Genomic DNA, 21,586 nt, shown 5'->3' with positions numbered 1-21,586 from the left:
ATTCCTAGGAGAGACAAAGAGAAGTAGGCAAAAACAGTAATAAGAAAAGCCAATAAATATAGCTGACTAGGGATTTTTCCATTAAAAATGATGTTTTGATGAGATAGCATGGGCTAGTTTTTAATAATGGATACTCTATTGGAGCATTTCCTCTTTGGCATGGAAAAGGCTAGTTTTACACTTGGATTTTCATTTCTTGGACCAGACTCCAAGGGCATCCATCCACTCCTAGGGCTTTTTTTTTTTCTCCCCACTTTGGAATACTCAAGACTGAGTGGGAAGTATGGGAAATGCTGGACAAAAACACCTGCATATAAAGTTTATATACTTGGTGGAAATATAAGGGTTACTTTTTTCTTCTTACTTGGACACTCTGTGCTAATGACACTTGTTACTGTCCTGTACTAAGGTGACTGTAAGACCCTCAAGATGTAATTTTCCTTTAATAAATGAGAGCATTGCAGAAAGTAAAGCATTGTATAGACAAAATGTATAGCATGTGGCATCTGAGGGAGCTGACTTCCATCACTTCCTAGGTATTGATTTCAGGCCAGTCACCAAACTTCTCTGAACTTCATTTCCTCACTTGTGAAATGGGCTCTGATTCTTGTCTCACCTGCCACTGAAGGGTTGGTGTGTGAGACTAAATGTGCTAATAGGTATATCAAGCATTTTTGAAATTGTAAAATAGGTAACCAGTACAAAGGTATTTAAACTACCACTATAAATAGAATGGAAAAGGACTCTATGAATCCTGCCTCTCTCCATTAGAAAGCAAGATAATCACACTTCTATATCATATGTTATCTGGACTACTTTTGTTGCATTTGTAGATATTACAGAATAATAAATTACTGTGTAAGCATTGGAGTCAGAAAGTCTGGGTTCCAATCCTGGCCGCACTACTTATTAGATGTGTGACATTGGGCAAGTCGCATAACCCCTTTGACTTCGATCTCCTCACTGTAAAATGGAGATGATGAGGTTATGATAATTAAATAAGATAATGCATGTAAAATGGCTCACCTCAGTTTCTGGCAAAATAATCACTCAACAAATGACGGCTGATTGTTGCTTTTCCCCTTGGGAACTCCTTGAGAGCAGAGACTTGGTATCTTTATCACCCAGGGCATCTAGCAGTGACTGGCACATAAGCTTCATCAAGTCATTCCTCATCTCATTGATACATTTTGTGACTCAAAAGGAATTTGTGGAATTAATGACCAATGGAAGGATTATGCTTCTGGGAGTGTGCCTGATCTCTCTCAGAGTTGTTCACAAATAGAACAGAACAAACACGACAGCGCATACACTAGCTGGAGGAGGTGTCCCTAGCTTGAGGAAGCATATTAGCTCTACAAGCCTCATCCTCACAGGTGTTCAGGGAGTGATGGAAGTCACAATCATTTACGCCGTGAACCCTGATAAATCACTTGATGGATTAGCTGGTGTCATCCATCAGCCTGCACTTGTCTTGAGTACTTGACTGAAGTCTATAAATCTCCTGTCTTTAAAAAGCTCCAACTGGTGATTTCTGATTTGGCCTCATTTCCTTGAAGTTAGGATATAACTTAATCTCTATGCAGGATTTTGTTGTTGTTGTTGTTATGGAACTTGATGCGGCGGTAAGCCACTATCCTTTTTTCTTCAGAGCAAATGTCTGCTTTACTAAATGAAAAGTCACATCTTATGTGTTTCACTTGATTAGACTGATAAGTTATCTGTACATATGAAGAGAAGCAGAAAGGGCAATATAAGAGATGGTATAAGAGGGCAATTTTAAACAAATACATGAAGACTGGGACCCTGATTTTTAACACTCAGTAAAGGAAAAACAAATACTAGCCTGAGTTTTCCACCTGGCCAGTCAGACCATGATGGATCTTGTCCTCAGTAGATGGTATTTTTTTGGTATGAGTTTTGTTTTTTCTATTATAGTTGATTTACAGTGTTCTGTCAATTTCTGCTGTACAGCAAAGGACCTATTCACACACACACACACACACACACACACACATATATATACACTTTCTTTTTCTCACATTATCTTCCATCATGTTCCAGTAGATGGAATCTTGAAGGCACTAATGTCTATGATTATAAGACGCTCATCTTTCCCTCAAATGTCTGTTCATGTACACATGGACTTTACAGTCCAAACAAGTAAGTCAGTTTAGATATGGTTTTTCATGTATTAAAACAAATCTCCTTAAGCATATGTGCCACATTGACTAAAATCCCACTATGAGCAATTCAATCTTTTGGAACTGACATACCCACTTTCTGTCTTTTTAAAAAGGCGAACTGTCTGGGAGGATCCAATTCAGGAACTCCTTAGAATTTCAGTGCAAATACATTATTCAGATGCTGTTATCTTTACTGAGAAAGAAGAATGAAGAACAAGATAAAAAAAATAATTTTTGAGAGACTGATTTGGAGAGAAGATCCTGAAAAGCTGGGAAAAGACTTAAGAGGTGGAGGTGACAAATTCACAAACTTTACTTGCCATCATCTTTTCAGTGTGCCCAGCCCCACGCTAGGTGCTTTGAAGGAATATGAAAAGAGAGAAACGTTAGATCTGTAATCAGTATGGGGTTGAGCTTGAGAAGCCATGAATGGGAAGCAGAACACATGTGCTCTCTTTATTATTCATACCTTGCATTTGTATGCACTTTTAACTTTTCAAAACACGCTCACATCCAAGTGCAAATTACATGTTTATAAAGCACTTGGCATCACCAATTGCTTTCTCTATGCCCAGACTCTCTCAGAATCTCAGACCCACTGGGGTGCTTAACTTCCACTTTATTCATTTAGGCTTCTCTGGAGTTTATCCCTCAGTCTTCTGCTTTTCCTCTCTACCTGTTTAACTTCTGGAATGGTATGAACTATAAAAACCCATCTCCAATCATTTGATTTCTGGGTAAGCTAGCCAGGGTGGTTCTGAGAACCACAGAAGGGGTTTATATAGTATAAGATTCAGGTAGTTTGTTGATGGGTGGGCAGGCAAGTGGGTCCATTTCCTATTTGAGTCTTTTACTGTTTAAAGTATCTTATTAAGTCATAAATAGCCCAGATGGATGTGGTTGTGATGGGCATGGGCTAAATGAGGATATAAAAATAAATAGTTTGTGTATCGATTGAAGCTTGTGTTTAGATTGCATCTTTTTATTTTATTAAAAAAAAACTAGCAAGTGTCTCTAGGGCAGAGTCATGAGGCTATTTTTAACTAGAGTATTATGCTGCCTTAATTGTATCTTTTCTGAGTAGACACAAACTTTGAATTACTGGAAGAGAGGAAAAAAAGGCCAGTTCACTTTGGGTATATCTGTGAGCCCTGGCAAATATAACACATCTGAAGTTCTCTCCCACAGCTTGCCTTGTCAAGAAAGGTCAGAAGGGCAAGCATGGGGAAGCAGAAGTCTTAAAAGATAGACGGGGTGATGTTGCTTGGCTGTTGATTAGAAAATGGAAGAAGATTGTATTTGATAGCAAGCCAGAAAAGCCTGGCTTGAGTGACCGCTGTCAAGCCTTGCCACTTGTAAGATTTAGCTGCTGAGTTAAAGGCACTGAACAGAGGTCACCAGGACCACGAATGACTTAGAGCATCAAGTTTCCAAGAGGCTGGAAAATCCTAGAGATGGAAGCTGTTAATGAGGGCATATCTGACCTTTCCCAAGCAAGAGAGAATTTACAACACACATCTTTATTACTATAAGCTTGCTAGCTTGTAGTGGATGGTATGTACTGAATGGGTCTCTCCTTCCACCACACCAAATTCATGTGTTAGGGCCCTAATCCTCAGTGTGGTGGAGTGTGTAGACAGGGACATTGGAAATGGACAGGGTCATGGAGGTAGAGCTCTCATGATGGGATTGGCGCCCACATGAAAGGATGGAAAGGCTGAAACTCCCTCTTCACCATGTGGGGATACAGAAGGAAGGCAGGGAGTGGGTTCTCACCAAAACCTGACCATGCTGGCACTCTAATCTTGGAATCCCAGAACTGTGAGATTTAAATATTTGTTGTTTAAGCCACCCAGCCTAGTATTTTATTGCAGCAGCCTGAGCTGATTAAAACAACAGGGCTCTTTTCTATATTCTTTCAGCATTCCCTTCCTTGGAATTCCTTCTAGCAAAGGAAATGCTACACTATCTTCATGGATAAAGCAGAAAGGATGAAGATGTGGAGAAGCATAATGAATCTATAGTTGCAGGCATCCATAAAATCACTAGATCTTGGAAACTGTTTCCTTCATCAGTTTCCCCCACCTCAAACACATAAAAAGAAATCAAAGCGAAAACAAACAAGCAAAAAACAAAACCAAGCATATAAATGCAAAGCTAATAAATTATTCTCTTTCTGATCTGGGCAGCCATTAGATATTGCAGAGTTTATTTTGAGGACCCACCTAGAAACAGTTGAAAATAAGGAAACTTAATGGAAACACTAAAACCACATCAACCCCCAAAGTGACAAGAAAACGGCTTCTTGTGTTCTTGGTTGAAGCAATAAATACAGCAAAAATACTTAATTTCTGAATATTTATAGATGACAGGAAATGAGATAAGGACTTTCACCTTCTAGACACTAACTCATGTTTGACCTGGGTCAATATTGACAACTTAATTGGCTCAACTCTTACATTTCCCAAATGCTGACTAAGTTATTTTGCAACTTAACAGGCAGCTAGCTTTGCAAAACCTTGAACCAAAGCCAGTCTCATCACTATCTTTAACCAGAACTGAGTCTGTATAATGGAACATGAAGGTGAAAAAAAATATTCAAAGAAGAAGTTTCCCCTCCTCTATGGCTATCTCAGTAGAAAAATGACTCTAGGCTCTCGTTTATGCAATTCCAAGGGTTTAGGCATACAATTCTCTCTTCTACATTTAAAGGGCATCAAAGGAAGCTTTCACAGCCTTAATCCTTCCCTTTGTCACTTTTCACTTTTGTAGAATGATTCTGGAAAATGGCAGACACCAACAAAAAAGTCTTGTGTAGCAGAAAGGGCCAGGTTAACTTGGGTTCAAATCCTAGCTTCACTGAAAAAGAACTCTGATGCTGGTTGATTGCTTTCTTTTTCTGAATGTCAGTATCCCTGTCTGCAAAGTGCAGGTTAACAGAGTTACAGTATTTAAAACATCTGGCTCCAAATAGGAGCTATAAATTGTTTAAAAAAATTTTACTGAAGTGTAACTTTTCAAATCACCCTATGCACTCATTCTGTTAGCTAAGTTTGTACCAATTCATATATTTTGTATTAATCATCAAAATAGATGAACATCTCCTCTAGCCTAAAAGTTCCCTTTGTGCCCCTTTGCAGACAATCCCCACTATTACCCTTGGTCCCAGCAAGTGCTGATGTGCTTCTTATCACCATAGGTGAGATATTCTTTCTTCAAGTTTCATATAAATAGAATTTTGTAGTGTAGAGTATACTCTTTTGTATTTGGCTTTTTTGCCTTAGTACAACGCTTGAGATTTATCCATGTTGTTGTATTAGCAGTTTGTTCCTTTTATTATTTATTCATATTCTATGGTATGAATATAACACAATGTGTTTATCCAGTGACCTGGTGATGAGTATTTGGGTTGTTTTTAGTATGGAGCTGTCATGAATAAATCTGTTATTAACATTTTTGATCAAGTCTTTGTGTGGACATATGTTTTCATTTCTCTTTGATAAATACTTTATAAGAAACTGCTAAACTCTTTCCCAAAGGGGTTGTACTCTTTTAGAGTCTCACCAGATACACATGAGAGTTCCAGTCGCTCCACAGTTTCACCAGGACCTATACTATCCATCTTTGATTCTAGCTGTTCTATCTCGGTATGAGTATGTAATGATATTTCACGTAAGGTTTTAAGTTGCGTTTCCATAATGATTACTGATGTTGAATATCTTTTCATGTGTTTATCGTCCATTTGTATGCATTCCTTTCTGAAGTAGCTATAAAAATCTTTTGCCTTTTTTCAAATGGATTATTTACTTTTCGCTTTTAAGAATTCTTTACCTATTCTTTATACAAGTCCTTTTTCAAAAGTAGGTTTTGGAAATATTTTTCTCCTGCCTGTGTCTTGGCTTCATTTTCCTGATAGTTGCTCTTTGGAAAAGCAGATTTTTTATTTGATAAAGTCAAAATAAAATATATTTTATGTCTTTTGTGTTCTATTTAAGAAATTTTCATCTATCTCAAGATTATGAAGATTTTCTCATAGTTTCTTCTAGAAGTCTTAGTTTTAGCTTTTACATTTAAGTGTATGATCCATTTAGAGTTTGTGTATAGTATGAAGTAAGGGTTGAAGTTTATTTTTTTCCCATATGGATACCAAGTTGATTCAGCACAATTTGTGGAAAAAAACCCTATTATTTCCTTACTGTAATAAACTCTTTCAGGATATAGAGGATGAGGGAACATTTCCCAACTCATTTTATAGTGCCAGTATAACAAAACCAAACAAAGCAATTATAAGAAAAGAAATATACAGACTAACAGCTCTTCAAATATAGACACAAAAATTCTTAACAAAATATTAGCAAATCAAAATCTGTGTGTGAGTGAACTTTAACAAATACAAAGCAGATAAGTTCACTTAGTTGCTCAAAATAACCCATTTAATTTCCATCACACTCACCATGACACTCAGTCTTGTCCACATGGCCTATAAGATGCTTCATGATCTTAGCCCAGCTTTTTCTCTGACCTTATCTTCTACCACCTCCCTTTGTTTACTCTCTTCCAGCTATACCATGTGGACACACTCTACCTATTGGTGAATACTCTTTCTAACACATTGGCTTCAGACTTAAATGTCATTTATCTCAGTGACTTTGAACTGTGGATGTATATTAGAATCATCAAGGAAGCTTTAAAAAATTATCAATCCTTGGTCCCACCCTAGACAAATGGAATGAAAAATCCCTGGAAATGATGGTCAGGCTTGTGGATTATTTTGGAAGTTCCCCAGGGGATTTTAAAATACAATCTGAAATGAGAACCCACTGAATCTCATCTTTTTTATGCTTAGGGATTTAAATACTCTCTTCCCATCCAGAAGTCCAGCCAACTCTGGCCTCCAGTTTTTTACTAGGTGCTTGTAAGAATTATCGGCCTTTCCTTCTTGCTTTATTTCAATAAGTGGGACTCCAGGCTTCTTTGCCCATCAATTCTCTGAATCACCGAAGGTCAGAGGAGGAACATACCTAAGTTATCTAACAAGGATTTTCTTAGGGAGGCAAGGCAGATTAGAACCCAAATTTTCTAGCATCAGAATTTTAGTTACTGGGCTTCTTTCCTTTCCTTTTATCTGTGCTAAGCGAGCCTGAAGAACTGAGACCTGGGAGGATCTTCAGCTTTTTTAGTGTGTTTACAACAGTTTTCATTTAATAAATCTCTTCCTCTAAAAGTCCCTCTGTTAACTTTTCTTTCCCCAGTGATATGAGGGTGGAGGCTGGAGTGTCAGACTAGTGTTCTCATTTTTATGTGCAAATAAATCACTTGATTATATTTTTTGTCCTTATGTTATCATGAATATTTCAAATGAATTTTATATGGTTCATATTTATGGTTTGGGAGCTATTTTATATTTTGGCTCGTTGCCGTCTCATCTCCATATACCATATCTCAGCTGATGATGTTGATTGGTCTCATTTACATATTCATCATGCTCCTATTTTCCTAAGATATTTTGTTGTACACTGGCTTTTCTTCCCCCTCCAATGTTATAAAAGCACATAGATGTGTTTTTAAATTGCACTCATTTCCATACATAATTTTTCTGGTTACCATAAATCACCACATTGTCACCTACTCCCCCCACCCTATTTAGTATAATCTTCACACTTTATACCAAGCTGACATATGGCTCTGAAGTAATTAAAGACAATGTAAACAGTTTACAGTGCACTTTGCAAAGCCACTTCACATTGCAGAGAGTTTAATGATTTCCTTTTCCCCCAGCCAGTCCCAAAACAGTAAAGAGTCAGTAGGGAGCTCTGAGATAGTGATGCTGATTAAAGCTTAGATGTGACAGTCATCATTTCATTTCTAATGGAGAAGCCCCTGCTCCACTTCTACCAAAAGACTCTTTTTTCTTTTGGCTTCTTATAGAAGCAGAGGGAGTTGGGTTAAGCTGGATTAATGAAAGAATGAGTTAGCATGGATTAGGGTAGAGTGACTGAATTCTTTCAATTATTTTAACAGGAAGAAGGGGGAAGAATCAAACTCAGCTAATCTCTAAACCCTCAACCTCTACCCCACACCCAGGTCATAGAACCCTCTCTCTTCTGGAGAAGAGGAGGGCTCCTTTTCTTTTGAGACTTTCATTTTTGCTCTACTATCAGCATCTAATCTCCATGGTTCCTCTGACAATGCCCTTAGTTTTTGTGGGTCTCCCTCCCCCATTCCAGGTCCATGTGGTCTAGGTATGTGTTTTCAGTTCTAAACATGGATCCCACCACCCAGGCCACAGCTAATCTGAACATCACATTCTCTTAGCTTCAGTGCTTGGTGCAGGGATGATTGTGTGATGTAAGCAAGTCAGACTAAATCTTGAACTTTCATGGTGAGCAGGAAAAAGTTCAGCCCTTTGCTCGTGAACAGAACTTGAGCTGACATGTGAAGGCAGGACTCCTGTTTCCTTCTTGCCACCCAGGCTGGGGCTCAGGGCCAGAACTAACTAAGCCAAGGAAGGGAGACCTGAAGGAGGGAGAAAGGCTTTGTCCTAAAGACCTTGAACCTGAACACAGCTGTTTCTAAAGCCATTCTTCCTATCTGACCATCAAGTTAAATGAGCCGTTAAATTCCCTTATTTTTCTTAGGCCCATTTGAGGTTCATTTTCTTTTGCCTCACATAACAAAAAGTCAGAACAAATATAATGTTTGTATCTCTTACTCTGCACATATTCTCCTGCCCATTTTTGTTCTGGGTTATATTTTAAACTAGGTAAGCGCCTAGATCATAACAGATTCTCAGCCACTCTTCTTTTTATTTCTGGATATTTTCTCTCTCCAACTAATTATATTGGTTTGTTCACTTTTATCATGCACTAGTCAGATATTTATTATATGTACCTGACTCTGTGTGAAACACTGTGGATCTGATACTGAGACAAAGCAATCCTGTCCTTGCACTTATGGAACTTACAGTCCAATAGGGGAGTTAGAGATTAATTCAGTTACAACATAAATAAGTGCAAAAATGCTAAGAGGGTAGTCACCACACAGAGACTAATGGTATTATGAGAATGTAGTAGTAGGGGATTTTGTCCTAGTTGGGGAGGTCAGGGAGGGCTTTCCTAGGCAAGTGACACTGGTGTAGGAATCAGAAGATTGAAGAGGAACCTACTAAAGGAAGATGACAGTGTGGAAAGAAAGTTCTAGTCAGAGGGACCAGCATGAGTCAAAGAAGGCGCATGGTGGGCAGCACAACATGGTATATTTTATGAACTGAAAAGGGGTTAGGAGAGCAAAGGAGAGAATGTGAGAGGTCTGGTTTCTTTGTTGTGTTAAGAGCAGCAGTGAGGGATGGAGTGAGTGTGTGTATACAGGTGTTGAAGGTGACATGACCAGGTATGAAGATAGTATCACTCTGGTTGCTGTGTAGAGAATGGATGGGGTGGTGAGGGGAGAGCATGCTGGAGGATAGGGCAGCACAAGTCGAGGGCTGCTCCATTTTTCAAGGGAAAGATTGTGGTAGTTGGAGAAGGAGATGAATGGACAGTGTAGATGCAGTGCCAGGAGATAAAAGCAATGGGACTTGATTTACTTGATTTAAGTTACACTCTGCCCTTGCTTTTTAAGAAGAATCCAGGCCTCTGGAAAAGTTACACTCTGCCCTTGCTTTTTAAGAAGAATCCAGGCCTCTGGAAAAACCTGTACACTCCAAATATAATCTGATAAATGTTGTATTGCTACTCTAAGTACAAGATTATGGTTTGGAAGCACTGGGAGAGTTCTGGAAAGGCACTGCTGAGAAGTAAACATTTGATCTGGCTTTTGGAGGACAAGGCTTCTCCCAAGTGGATTTTTAGGCAAAAGGACAGCATCTATCTGAGACCAGTGTGAAAGTATATCTATTTGCTTGTTCACTCACACACTCCCATGCTTCTATGTTTTTGGTCCCTTTATGTGCCAGGCATTGTCCAAAGAACCAGCCATCATATTCTAAATAAGTGATATGATGTCTGATAAGGGTAGTGCTTGGAAAATGGCAACTCTTCCTACCTGGTGAAAGTGTGGGGTACACTGTGTGGGGTGAGGGATAACAAGGTTTGATTTCTGTGCCAGGGACCTAAGACTGAAACCCATAGCAATGATGGGCCCTAGAAGTTCTTCTGCAAGGGAATTTGGGCAAGGCAGTTCTGGAAGCAGAGTGGTAGGACAATGGAGCTGGGACAGGCAGAGCAGCCTCATGCAGTAGACTGTGCAAGTGACTTTGAACCTCATAGCCCCAGAAGTAAGAGGAGGACAGGATTCTGGAGATATTTTTGAGGGGGAGTCAATAGAACTGGAAGAGCATTGCACATAAAGGAGAGAGAAGGCACATGAGTCAAGAGATACTGAGTTTTCTTGCTTGGGAGACTGGGAAGATGATGATATTATTCACTGGGCAATATGGAAAAATGAAAAATATAAGGATAAAGATAATGAGTTTGTTTGGATATACTGAATTGGAGGTGTCGGCAGTTCACTTACGTGTAGATGTTTAGGAATCTCTCCATTTCAAAAGAATTAGGGCCTTGGAAGAGAGGTGGGGTTTGTAGATGAAGGTTTAGGAGCCCTGGTAAAACATTATTTGATAGCTAATGATTTGAGGGCGTGACTATTAAAAAGAGAAAATGACCAAAAATGGAGCCCTGAATATCTGAACTTTGGAGGGGCAGCTGAGGAGCAAGAAAAGGTTATGGAGTAGTCTGGAAAGATCAGAGGGCAGGCTGGAGAGTGTGATATCACTGAAGTTAAAGGGGAAAGAGTTTTGAGAAGGACGAATGGTCAATGTAATCAAAAGCTATCTATAGGTTAAGTACTAAGTAGACAAAGTAGAAGTCATTGCTTTGACAGTTTTGGTATGTTTGGGACCTTTGATAGAGTCTTTTAATAGTGCTAGAGAATTTGTGGTTGAATAGCAAGTGGGCAGGCTGAGAATGATTGAACAGAAAGGATAGAGAGGCGGTGAGTGCAGGCTGCTTTTTCAAAAGATTGGTAGTGATGGAGAAGAGAGAAGAAGGAAGGCAGGGTTTATATAAAAAGTTTTCCCCCTTCTCTTCCATAAGGGTATGTGAAACCAGGCCACATATGCAGAATGAGTGAAAGGGATTTTTTTATGATCTGTGGAGAGGAAGGTATCAAAGAGGAAGCCAATGTTAATTAAATTCAGGAGACTGGTTAAAAACTGGAGCAAGAACATAAAAGAAGAAAAGAGATATTAAAAGGAGATGAGAACTCATCAGTGACCAAGAACAGGAGGTGAGAAGATAGGTGAAGATACACATAGAGACTGAATGGTACAAATTGTCTCTTCAGAGTTAAAGTCAGTGCTGGGTCCTCTACTTGAGAATGTTTTGGAAGATTTCAGATGTAAGAAGTATTGAAAAGAGGGATTCCTGTCATGGCTCAGCAGAGATGAATCTGACTGGCATTGATGAGGACACAAGTTTTATCCCTGGCCTTGCTCAATGAATTAAGGATCCAGTGTTGCTGTGAGATGTGGTGTAGGTCTTAGTCTCGGCTCAGATCCTGTGGTTGCTGTGGCTGTGGGGTAGGCCAGCAGCTACAGCTCTGATTGGACCCCTGGCCTGGGAACCTCTGTATGTCATGGGTGTGGCCCTAAAAAGACAAAAAAAAAGTATTGAACAGATCTAAAATTAATTTTTTGGCATCTGTGTCAGTGTAGGCTGATGAATAAAAGCATGAGGTAGCAATGGACAGTCTGTGTCTGAGTAACTTGTTTCTGAACCAGTTACTCTGTCTCTGAAGTTATTGCTTTGTCAGCTCAGACCAACCATTTATGTCACTGCAGGAAGGTCCCATGGGAGGCTGAGCACCCAAATGAGGGATCAGTCACATCTGCAGGATTGTAGTATTATTAAGGTGGATTATTTGTTGTATCCGGCATTCTTGTCTTTAGAATGATTCCTATGGAGTTACAGACCTGTTGGAGAGTGAGACCTCTCCAACAGTCATTTAGTCTGTTAATTCCAAGTAGGGTAATGGCTGATCCATCAAGGAATACACTTTGAGCTCAGAGATTCCCTAATTCTATTCCTTTTCTGTTTTTATTTGTGAGCTCTGCTCAGATGAGTGTCCCATCTCCCAATTCCTGTGCATGTTGATGTCTTCAAGAAGGTAAACCCTGAAGATGGCAGGTCTTAAACTGGCTGTCATCCAACTGGGAGATACTTGCACATTGAAATTAGGGATCAAATAAGCCATCTTCCTCTTTGCAAATTATTCCCTTAATAACCAGATGAGGAAACCAAGGCTCCGAGAGATAAGGTGTTTTAATCAAAGTTACACCAGAAGTCTATACTAAAATTATCACTCAGACCCAAGAGTCTGACCAACCTCCTCTAAAAAGGTGGCTTAACCACTGAAAACACACTTGTCACTCTCTCTCTGCTTTGTGTTTCTTTCATTAATGGATTTCTTTTTCACTTCTTCAGACCTGGGCAAGTATTCTTTTTAAAAGTTGGGTGAGGAGTTCCCGTCGTGGCGCACTGGTTAACGAATCCGACTAGGAACCATGAGGTTGCGGGTTTGATCCCTGGCCTTGCTCAGTGGGTTAATGATCTGGCGTTGCTGTGAGCTGTGGTGTGGGTCTCAACGCGGCTCAGATCCCAAGTTGCTGTGGCTCCAGTGTAGGCTGGCAGCTCAGCTCTGATTCAACCCCTAGCCTGGGAACCTCCATATGCTGCAGGAGTGGCCCAAGAAATGGCAAAAAGACAAAAAAAAAAAAAAGTTGGGTGAAAGAATCAAAAGAAAAAAATTGAATGACTTAAGAAGCAACCTAGGGGGTTGCTTTACTTTTTATAATGGAAATAAAATTCCCTTCTGTGTAATCTCTCTGTTCGAATACTTACTGGCATTTAAGTCCTGGATTCTGGCTGCCTCTGTGGTGAAAAACACATTTTCCCATACTTAAAAGATGGAATCAAGTACTTTCAAAGGTAGGGTAGGTTATCTTAAGCATGGAAGAATTTGTTGTTTTTTCTTACCATACCCCACTTTGAGAAAAGTATATCTGGGGAAATCCCTACATTAAACTAGCCCGATAAAAAGTGGATGTTTACATTAACAAAGTCTTCTATTTACAAAGGAAATCTCCCTCAGTGCTGTAAATTTTCTCAATACTTTTGAATGTTTATATATCAATTACCACTTGTCACCATGACTTAGGAACAAGAAGTCTAGAAACCCTCTAAAGCACAAATGTTAGTCCCTGCTGTCAATTAAAAATTGATCAGAAATAATAGAGAGTATCTCTTAAAAAGAATGGATGTCAGTAGAAGCTTTGGTTTATAAAAATTCCATTCATAGGTACTTTGGAAGCAACATTTAATACCAAAAAGTGAGAATTGCTTGGATTGACAATGGGCACATGCTAAAAGACTGCACACTACTGTTTAGGAAATGTGGTAAGGAAGTAAAATGGGACAAGGTGCAAAAACTTTGCTTTGTATTTCAATCTGGTTTCTAAGCATAGAGCATTACACTGGATTGATCTGAGATTGCTGCCCATACCCAATTTTAAGCATTCACACACTGCTCAGGTACATACATTTTCTCAAGGTCCCCAAATCCAGAAAATGCTCCTTTTGGGATGACTCGAAGCTTGGTGAGAACAAACCTCCTGAAAAGAGAGTGGGTAGAAAATATCACAACTTATTCATTTATTGATGTCATTGGTTTAATGTGTTAATATCAGACAACAGCCAACATATACTAAGTGTTTGCCATTTAGTAGTGGTTATGATTATTTCTACGTGATTTCTTTGCATCCACACCCCAAAGCAGTGATAATGGCACTGTTGTTATACCTATTTGAGTAAGAGATCACTGAGGTTTAGGGAGGTTAAAAAACTTAGCCAGGGTCATATGGCTAATATGCGGCAGAGCTAGGATATGAACCTTCTCATCACCACTACCCCATGTTGACTCCTAATAGCCTTGTGTGAGGCTCCTTCTCTTTCTCTCTTCCATTCCCCCAATAACTCCTCCCTATTGTCCTTCTTAGCTGGCCCTGCTTCTTACTTCAGAGAAAATGAAACCAATAGAAGAGAACTTCCTCCTGTTCTTACACGGCTCCCAGCCATCCTCCCACCTGTGCAGGGGCTTACATACCCTGCCTTCCCTCCTGTTACCATGGGTGAACTGCCTGGGGTCCTGACTAAAAACAGCTCCTCCACTCTACATCATATCTTTTTCTCTCTCTTGTCATGAAGTTAGTCACTACAGCAATTTCTTTCTTTCATACATTCCATTCACCTACTGCTTCTTTATTGGGTCCTGCCCATCAGTATGCAAATATGCCTTAATTTCTAAGAAAAGTCCTAACCTCAGGCAAATTCAGCTTTTGCCATTTTCTTCTGTCTAAAATCTTTGTTTCACACCTTCCTCAAAATTACTTCCAATAGCTCATATCAGTCAGAAACAACAACAAAAACAACAACATCCAGATTTTATATAAATCCCTGCAGGACACTGTAGGATCTTCCTGCTTTCCCTTCCCATAGACTCTCTAACCTTAATTTTGACAACTCTCACCTTTGCTTATCCCATTTTTTTTTCACAGCACTTTTTTTGCTATTCTTTGTACATGCCAGGTTCCTTCTTGCCTAATATTTCTGCATTTGCAATTCTCTCTTCCTGAAGCATTTCCCTCTCAGGTCTCTGGCTTATTCCTTCAGTCAGCTGCTTGCTCAAATGCCACTTTCTCAGTAAGACTTTCCCTAACCACCCTGCTAAAATGATAGTTTTCCCAACCCTCTTTCTTCCTAATACTTCTGACATGTTATACCTTTTATTTATTCATTTATATATTCATGTATTTATTTATCTTTTTTTAAAATTTTTTTCCGCTGTACAGCATGGAGACCAAGTTTTACTTACATGTATACATTTTTTTCCCTCCCTTTGTTCTGTTTTGGTATAAGTATCTAGACATAGTTCTCAGTGCTACACAGCAGGATCTCTTTGTAAATCCATTCTAAGGGCAATAGTTTACATCCATTAATCCCACACTCCCAATCCCTCCCACTCCCTCCCTCTCCTCCCGGGCAGCCACACTCATAACTAGAATGCAAGCTCTGTGAGGGCAAGGAGTTTTGTCTTATTTGTCTACTGCTGTATATCACATACCTAGAACAGTGGCTGGTACATGAGAAGTATTCATAAAAACATTTCTCGAATGACTAAATGATTAGCTATTAAAGTCTGAGAGTTCTAGGTTCAAAGGTAGAATTAAGAGTGACCCTTTGGGAATCGCTCCAACAGGAATGCTGTTTCTTCCTCTGCCTTTCTTCACTCTCATTTTCTCTTGCTTTGCAAATGATTAATAGGAATTTGGTTTTCTTTCCACTTTAATCCCCCCTTCTGCAAGGTAGTCTGCCAGTAGGAATTCAATACTGTGGATTTGGATAGTTTTGCAAACCTTCATTGTTTTTGTCTCCTATTATTTATTGGTATTAGCGAAATTCTTGTTTCAGATCAAGTTACTGGTCAGGCAAACAGTTCTACTTTTTTTTAAAAAAATTAAATTTATTTTTAATTTTATTTTTTCACAGCAGGATCCCTTTATTTTTTTTGTCTTTTGCTTTTTTTCTATTTTTTATTATTATTGTTTTTTAATAGTTATTTCGCCAATACAATTTTTTTTCCTATGGTACAGCATGGTGACCCAGTTGCACATACATGTGTACATTCTTTTTTCTCACATGCTCCATCATAAGTGACTAGACATAGTTCCCAGTGCTACACAGCAGGATCTCATTGCTAATCCATTCCAAAGGCAATAGTTTGCATCTATAAACCCCAAGTTCCCAATCCCACCCACTCCCTCCCCTTCCACCTTGGCAACCACAAGTCTATTCTCCAAGTCCATGATTTTCTTTTCTATGGAAAGGTTCATTTGTGCCATATATTGCATTCTAGATATGTGATATCATGTGGTATTGTCTTTCTCTTCTGACTTACTTTACTCAGTATGAGAGTCTCTAGTTCCATCCATGTTGCTGCAAATGGCATTATTTTGTTCTTTTTTATGGCTGAGTGGTATTCCGTTGTGTATATATGCCACACCTTCCTAATCCAAGATGGACATTTGGGTTGTTTCCATGTCTTGGCTATTGTGAATACAGCTGCAATCAACATGCAGGTGCATGGTATTTATTTATTTATTTATTTATTTATTTATTTATTTATTTATTTATTTTTAAAGGAAGGTTCTGTCTGGATATATGCCCAAGAGTGGGGTTGCTGAGTCATATGGTAGTTCTATGTATACCACCATACTGTTCTCCACAGTGGTTATACCAGCTTACATTCCCACCACCAGTGCAGGAGGGTTCCCTTTTCTCCACACCCCATCCAGCATTTGTTATTTGTGGACTTACTGATGATGACCATTCTGACTGGTGTGAGGTGGTATCTCATAGTAGTTTTGATTTGCATTTCTCTAATGATCAGTGATGTTGAACATTTTTTCATGTGCTTGTTGGCCATCTGTATATCTTCCTTGGAAAAATGTCTATTCAGTTCTTTTGCCCATTTTTCAATAGGGTTATTGACTTTTTTGCTGTTGAGTTGTATAAGTTGCTTGTATATTTTAGAAATTAAGCCCTTGCCAGTTGCATCATTTGAAACTATTTTCTCCCATTCTGTAAGTTGTCTTTTTTTAATTTTTTTTATGGTTTCTTTGGCTGGGCAAAAGCTTGTCAGTTTGATTAGGTCCCATTGGTTTATTTTTGCTCTTATTTCTGTTGCTTTGGGAGACTGACCTGAGAAAACATTTGTAAGGTTGATATGAGAGAATGTTTTGCTTATGTTCTCTTCCAGGAGTTTGATGGTGTCTTGTTTTACATTTAAGTCTTTCAGCCATTTTGAGTTTCTTTTTGTGCATGGGTATGAGGGTGTGTTCTAGTTACACTGATTTGCATGCAGCCGTCCAGGTTTCCCAGCAATACTTACTGAAAAGACTGTCTTTTTCCTTTTTTATGTTCTTGCCTCCTTTGTCAAAGATTAATTGACCATAGGTGTTTGGGTTTATTTCTGCATTCTCTATTCTGTTCGATTGGTCTGTATGGTCTGTTTTGGTACTAGTACCACACTGTCTTAATGAATATGGCTTTGTAATAGTGCCTGAAGTCTGGGAGAGTTATGCTTCCTGCTTGTTTTTTTTTTCCCCCTCAGGATTGCTTTGGCAATTCTGGGTCTTTTGCGGTTCCATATAAATTTTTGGATTGTTTGTTCTAGTTCTATAAAAAATGTCATGGGTAATTTGATAGGGATTTCATTGAATTTGTAGATTGCTTTGGGTAGTATGGCCATTTTTACAATATTAATTTTTCCAACCCAGGAGCATGGAATATCTTTCCATTTCTTTACATCTTCTTTAATTTCCTTAATTAATGTTTTATAGTTCTCAGCATATAAGTCCTTTACCTCCTTGGTCAGATGTATTCCCAGGTATTTGATTTTTTGGGGTGCAATTTTAAAAGATACTTTATTTTTGTATTCCTTTTCTAATATTTCACTGTTAGTATACAGAAATGCGACTGATTTCTGAATGTTCGTCTTATATCCTGCTACTTTGCTGAATTTGTTGATCAGTTCAAGTAGTTTTTGGGTTAGGTCATTAGGGTTTTCTATAAGTAGTATGCTGTCATCCATCTGCATACAGTGACAGTTTTACCTCTTCTCTTCCAATTTGGATGCCTTGTATTTCTTTTGTTTCTCTGATTGCTGTGGCTCAGACTTCCAGTATTATGTTGAAAGACAGCGGTGAGAGTGGGCATCCCTGTCTTGTTCCAGATTTTAGTGGGAAGACTTTCAGTTTTTCTCCATTGAGTATTATATTTGCTGTGGGTTTGTCATAAATGGCTTTGATTATGTTACAGTATGTTCCCTCTATACCCACTTTGATAAGAGTTTTGACCATGAATGGATGTTGGACTTTGCCAAATGCTTTTTCTGCATCTATTGAGATGATTGTGTGGTTTTTGGCTTTTCTTTTGTTAATTTGGTGTATGACGTTGATTGATCTGCATATGTTGAACCATCCTTATGAACCTGGGATGAACCCCACCTGGTCATGGTGAACGATCTTTTTGATATGTTACTGGATTCAGTTGGCTAAAATTTTGTTGAGAATTTTTGCATCTATATTCATTAAAGATATTGGCTGATAGTTTTCTTTTTTGGTGGTATCTTTGTCTGGTTTTGGAATTAGGGTGATGGTGGTGTCATAGAATGTCTTTGGGAATGTTCCCTCTTCAACTTTTTGAAAAAATTTAAGGAGGATGGGTATAAATTCCTCTTTGTATGTTTGGTAGACTTCACCTGCAAAGCCATCTGGTCCTGGATTTTTATTTGTAGGGAGTGTTTTTATGACATATTCGATTTCATTTCTAGCGATTGGTCTGTTCAGTTGGTCTATTTCTTCTTGATTCAGTTTTGGCAGGCTGTTAGTCTCTAGAAAGTTGTCCATTTCTTCTAGGTTGTCAAATTTGTTGGCATACAATTGTTCATAGTATTCTCTAATGTTTTTTTATATTTCTGTGTTATCCATTGTGACTTCTCCTTTTTCATTTCTTATTTTGTTTATTTGGGTTCTCTCTCCCCTCTTCTTGGTGAGTCTAGCCAGAGGTTTGTCAAGTTTGTTTACCTTTTCAAAGAACCAGCTCTTGGTTTTATTGATTTTTTTAATCTTTATTTTATTGATTTCCTCTTTGGTCTTTATGATTTCTTTCCTTCTGCTGACTTTAGGTTTTGTTTGTTCTTCTTTTTTCTAATTCATTTAAGTGGTAGGTTAAATTGTCAATTTGAGATTTTTCTTCTTTTTTGAGGAAAGCTGTACTGCTATGAATTTCCCTCTGAGCACCACTTTTGTGGCATCCCATAGATTTTGAGTGGCTGTGTCTTCATTATCATTTGTCTTGTGGTATTTTTTAATTCCCTTCTTGATTTCCTCATTGACCCATGGGTTTTTTAATAGCATGTTGTTTAGTCTCCATGTAGTCAGTTTTTTCTCATTCCTTTTTCTGTGGTTGATTTCTGGTTTCATGCCATTGTTGTCAGAGAAGATACTTGAAATAATTTTTATACTCTTAAATTTGTTGAGGTTAGCTTTGTGCCCCAGTATGTGATCAATTCTTGAGAATGTCCCATGTGCACTTGAAAAGAATGTATATTCTGATTTTTTTTGGATGTAATGTCCTGAAAATGTTGATTAAATCTAACTTTTCTATTGTGTCCTTTAGGATCTCTGTTGCCTTATTGATTTTCTGTCTAGAGGATCTGTCCATTGATGTGAGTGGGGTGTTAAAGTCTCCTACTATGATTATATTCCCATCAATTTCTCCTTTTATGTCTGTTAGTATTTGTTGTAGGTATCTGGGTGCTCCTAAATTACGGGCATATATGTTGATGATTATAATATTCTCTTCTTGAATGGATCCTTTAACCATTAAATAGTGTCCTTCTTTGTCTTTCCTTATGACCTTTGTTTTAAAGTCTATTTTGTCTGATATGAGTATTGCAACTTCTGCTTTCCTGTCTTGTCCATTGGCATGAAATATCTTTTCCCATCCTCTCACTTTCAATGTATATGTGTCCTTTGCCCTAAGGTGAGTTTCTTGTAGACAGCAGATTGAAGGTTTTTGCTTTTTTGTCCAATCTGCCACTCTGTGTCATCCAGTAGTCCATTGACATTTAAGGTAATTATTGATAGATATGTATTTATTGCCATTTTAAACCTTGTTTTCCAGTTGATTCTATATTGCTATTTTCTTCTTTTCTTTTTTTGGTTGGATGGTTTCCATTTATTTTATACTTGAGTACTTTTCAGTTTTTGTAAATGTAGTGTTCAGTTTTGTTTCGTGGTTGCCCAGTTTTTTAAGTACATTAACTCCTTCCTATATCTGCTTGCTTTTGCCTGATAGTTGTATAGGCTCAAACACATCGTTCAAAATAAAAAAAAGGATCTATATTTTCATACTTTCTTTCCCCACATTGTATGATTTTGGTGTCTCTCTCTCTCTTTTTTTTAACGTCTTCATGTTTAGATCTGTGTGCTGGCTTATTTAAGTGACTGCTTTCCAGTTGTGTTTTCCTCCATCCTAATTCTTCTTTTTTTATTTTCTCTCTCTCTTTTTTTTCATTTAGAGAAGCCCTTTCAGTATTTCTTTCAGAATGGGTTTAGTATTGCTGTACTCTTTTAGCTTTTGTTTGTTAGAGAAATTCTTTATTTCCCCTTCTATTTTAAATAATATTCTTGCTGGATAGAGTATTATAGGTCATAATTTTTTTTTCCTTTCAGCACTTTAATTATATCTTGCCACTCCCTTCTGGCCTGTAGTGTTTCTGTAGAGAAATCAGCTGATAGCCTTATGGGGGTTCTCTTATAATTAATGCTTTGCTTTTCTCTTGCTGCCTTTAGAAGCCTCTCTTTATCTTTACCTTTTGCCATTTTTATTATAATATGTCTTGGTGTGGGCCTGTTTGGGTTCAACTTGTTTGGGTCCCTCTGTGCTTCCTGTATCTTGATATCAGTATACTTTAGATTTGGAAAGTTTTCAACCATAATTTCTTCAAATATATTTTCAATCCCCTTTTACATGAAAGCAATGTAAGAGACCTATGGGATAATATAAAGTGGGCCAATCTATGAATAATAGGAATTTCTTCTACTTTGTTGGTTTGTTTGCCTTTGTTCACCATGTGTAGCAGCTCTATGGTGAGGAATCTTGAGAGAAAATCCCATGTGCTGTTCTTGCTCTGGAGTTGAGATACATGGAAAGGCAAAAACAGAAGTCTTGGAATCACCAGAAAACAGATATAGGATACAGTTGATATAGTAACTATAATTTTTTTTTCTTTTTCTTTTTTTTTTTTTAGGGCCTCACCCATGGCATGTGGAAGTTCCCAGGCTAGGAGTTGAATCAGAGCTACAGTTGCTAGCCTACACCTCAGGCACAGCAGTGCCAGATCCATCTGTGACCTACATTGCAGCTCATGGCAACACCAGAATCTTAACCCACTGAGTGAGGTCAGGGGTCAAACCTGCATCCTCATGGATACTAGTCAGATTCATTTCCACTGAGCCACAGCAGTAATTCTAAAATGTTATACAAGGATTGAAGTGTGAAAGATCCCAAGTACACAAATATGTAAGAGGAAGATTGGAAGGAGTGGGTGAATTTGAATCTGACTCTCAATCAGATCATACTAAAAGTATAGTCTCTATGAAACTATTTGATCTAGTTAGGGTTGAAGGCAATGGTTCTGGAACAGTAAAAACTTTTAGTACACTGATCTGAAAAATAATCAAGGTCATTTCATACTCTGCTAATGTACTCACTTAATCT

General features: G+C 38.2%; 1 protein-coding gene across 5 annotated transcripts in view; it reads right to left on the bottom strand.

The window, feature by feature from the left end:
- FSHR (follicle stimulating hormone receptor) overlaps positions 1–21,586 on the bottom strand; it is a 169,094-nt gene that overhangs the window by 78,618 nt on the left and 68,890 nt on the right. For all 5 annotated transcript variants that reach the window (XM_047782103.1, XM_047782108.1, XM_047782105.1 and 2 more), the window contains one exon: positions 13,783–13,854. In XM_047782103.1, the coding sequence (XP_047638059.1) occupies positions 13,783–13,854 (72 nt within the window). The remainder of the gene's footprint in view (positions 1–13,782; positions 13,855–21,586) is intronic.

The sequence above is a fragment of the Phacochoerus africanus genome, chromosome 5 (genome assembly GCF_016906955.1).
Source record: "Phacochoerus africanus isolate WHEZ1 chromosome 5, ROS_Pafr_v1, whole genome shotgun sequence".
In the NCBI taxonomy this organism is placed as follows: Eukaryota; Metazoa; Chordata; class Mammalia; order Artiodactyla; family Suidae; genus Phacochoerus; species Phacochoerus africanus.
The sequence above is the reverse complement of the archived record's forward strand: the minus strand, read 5'-3'. Positions and strand labels throughout refer to the sequence as shown.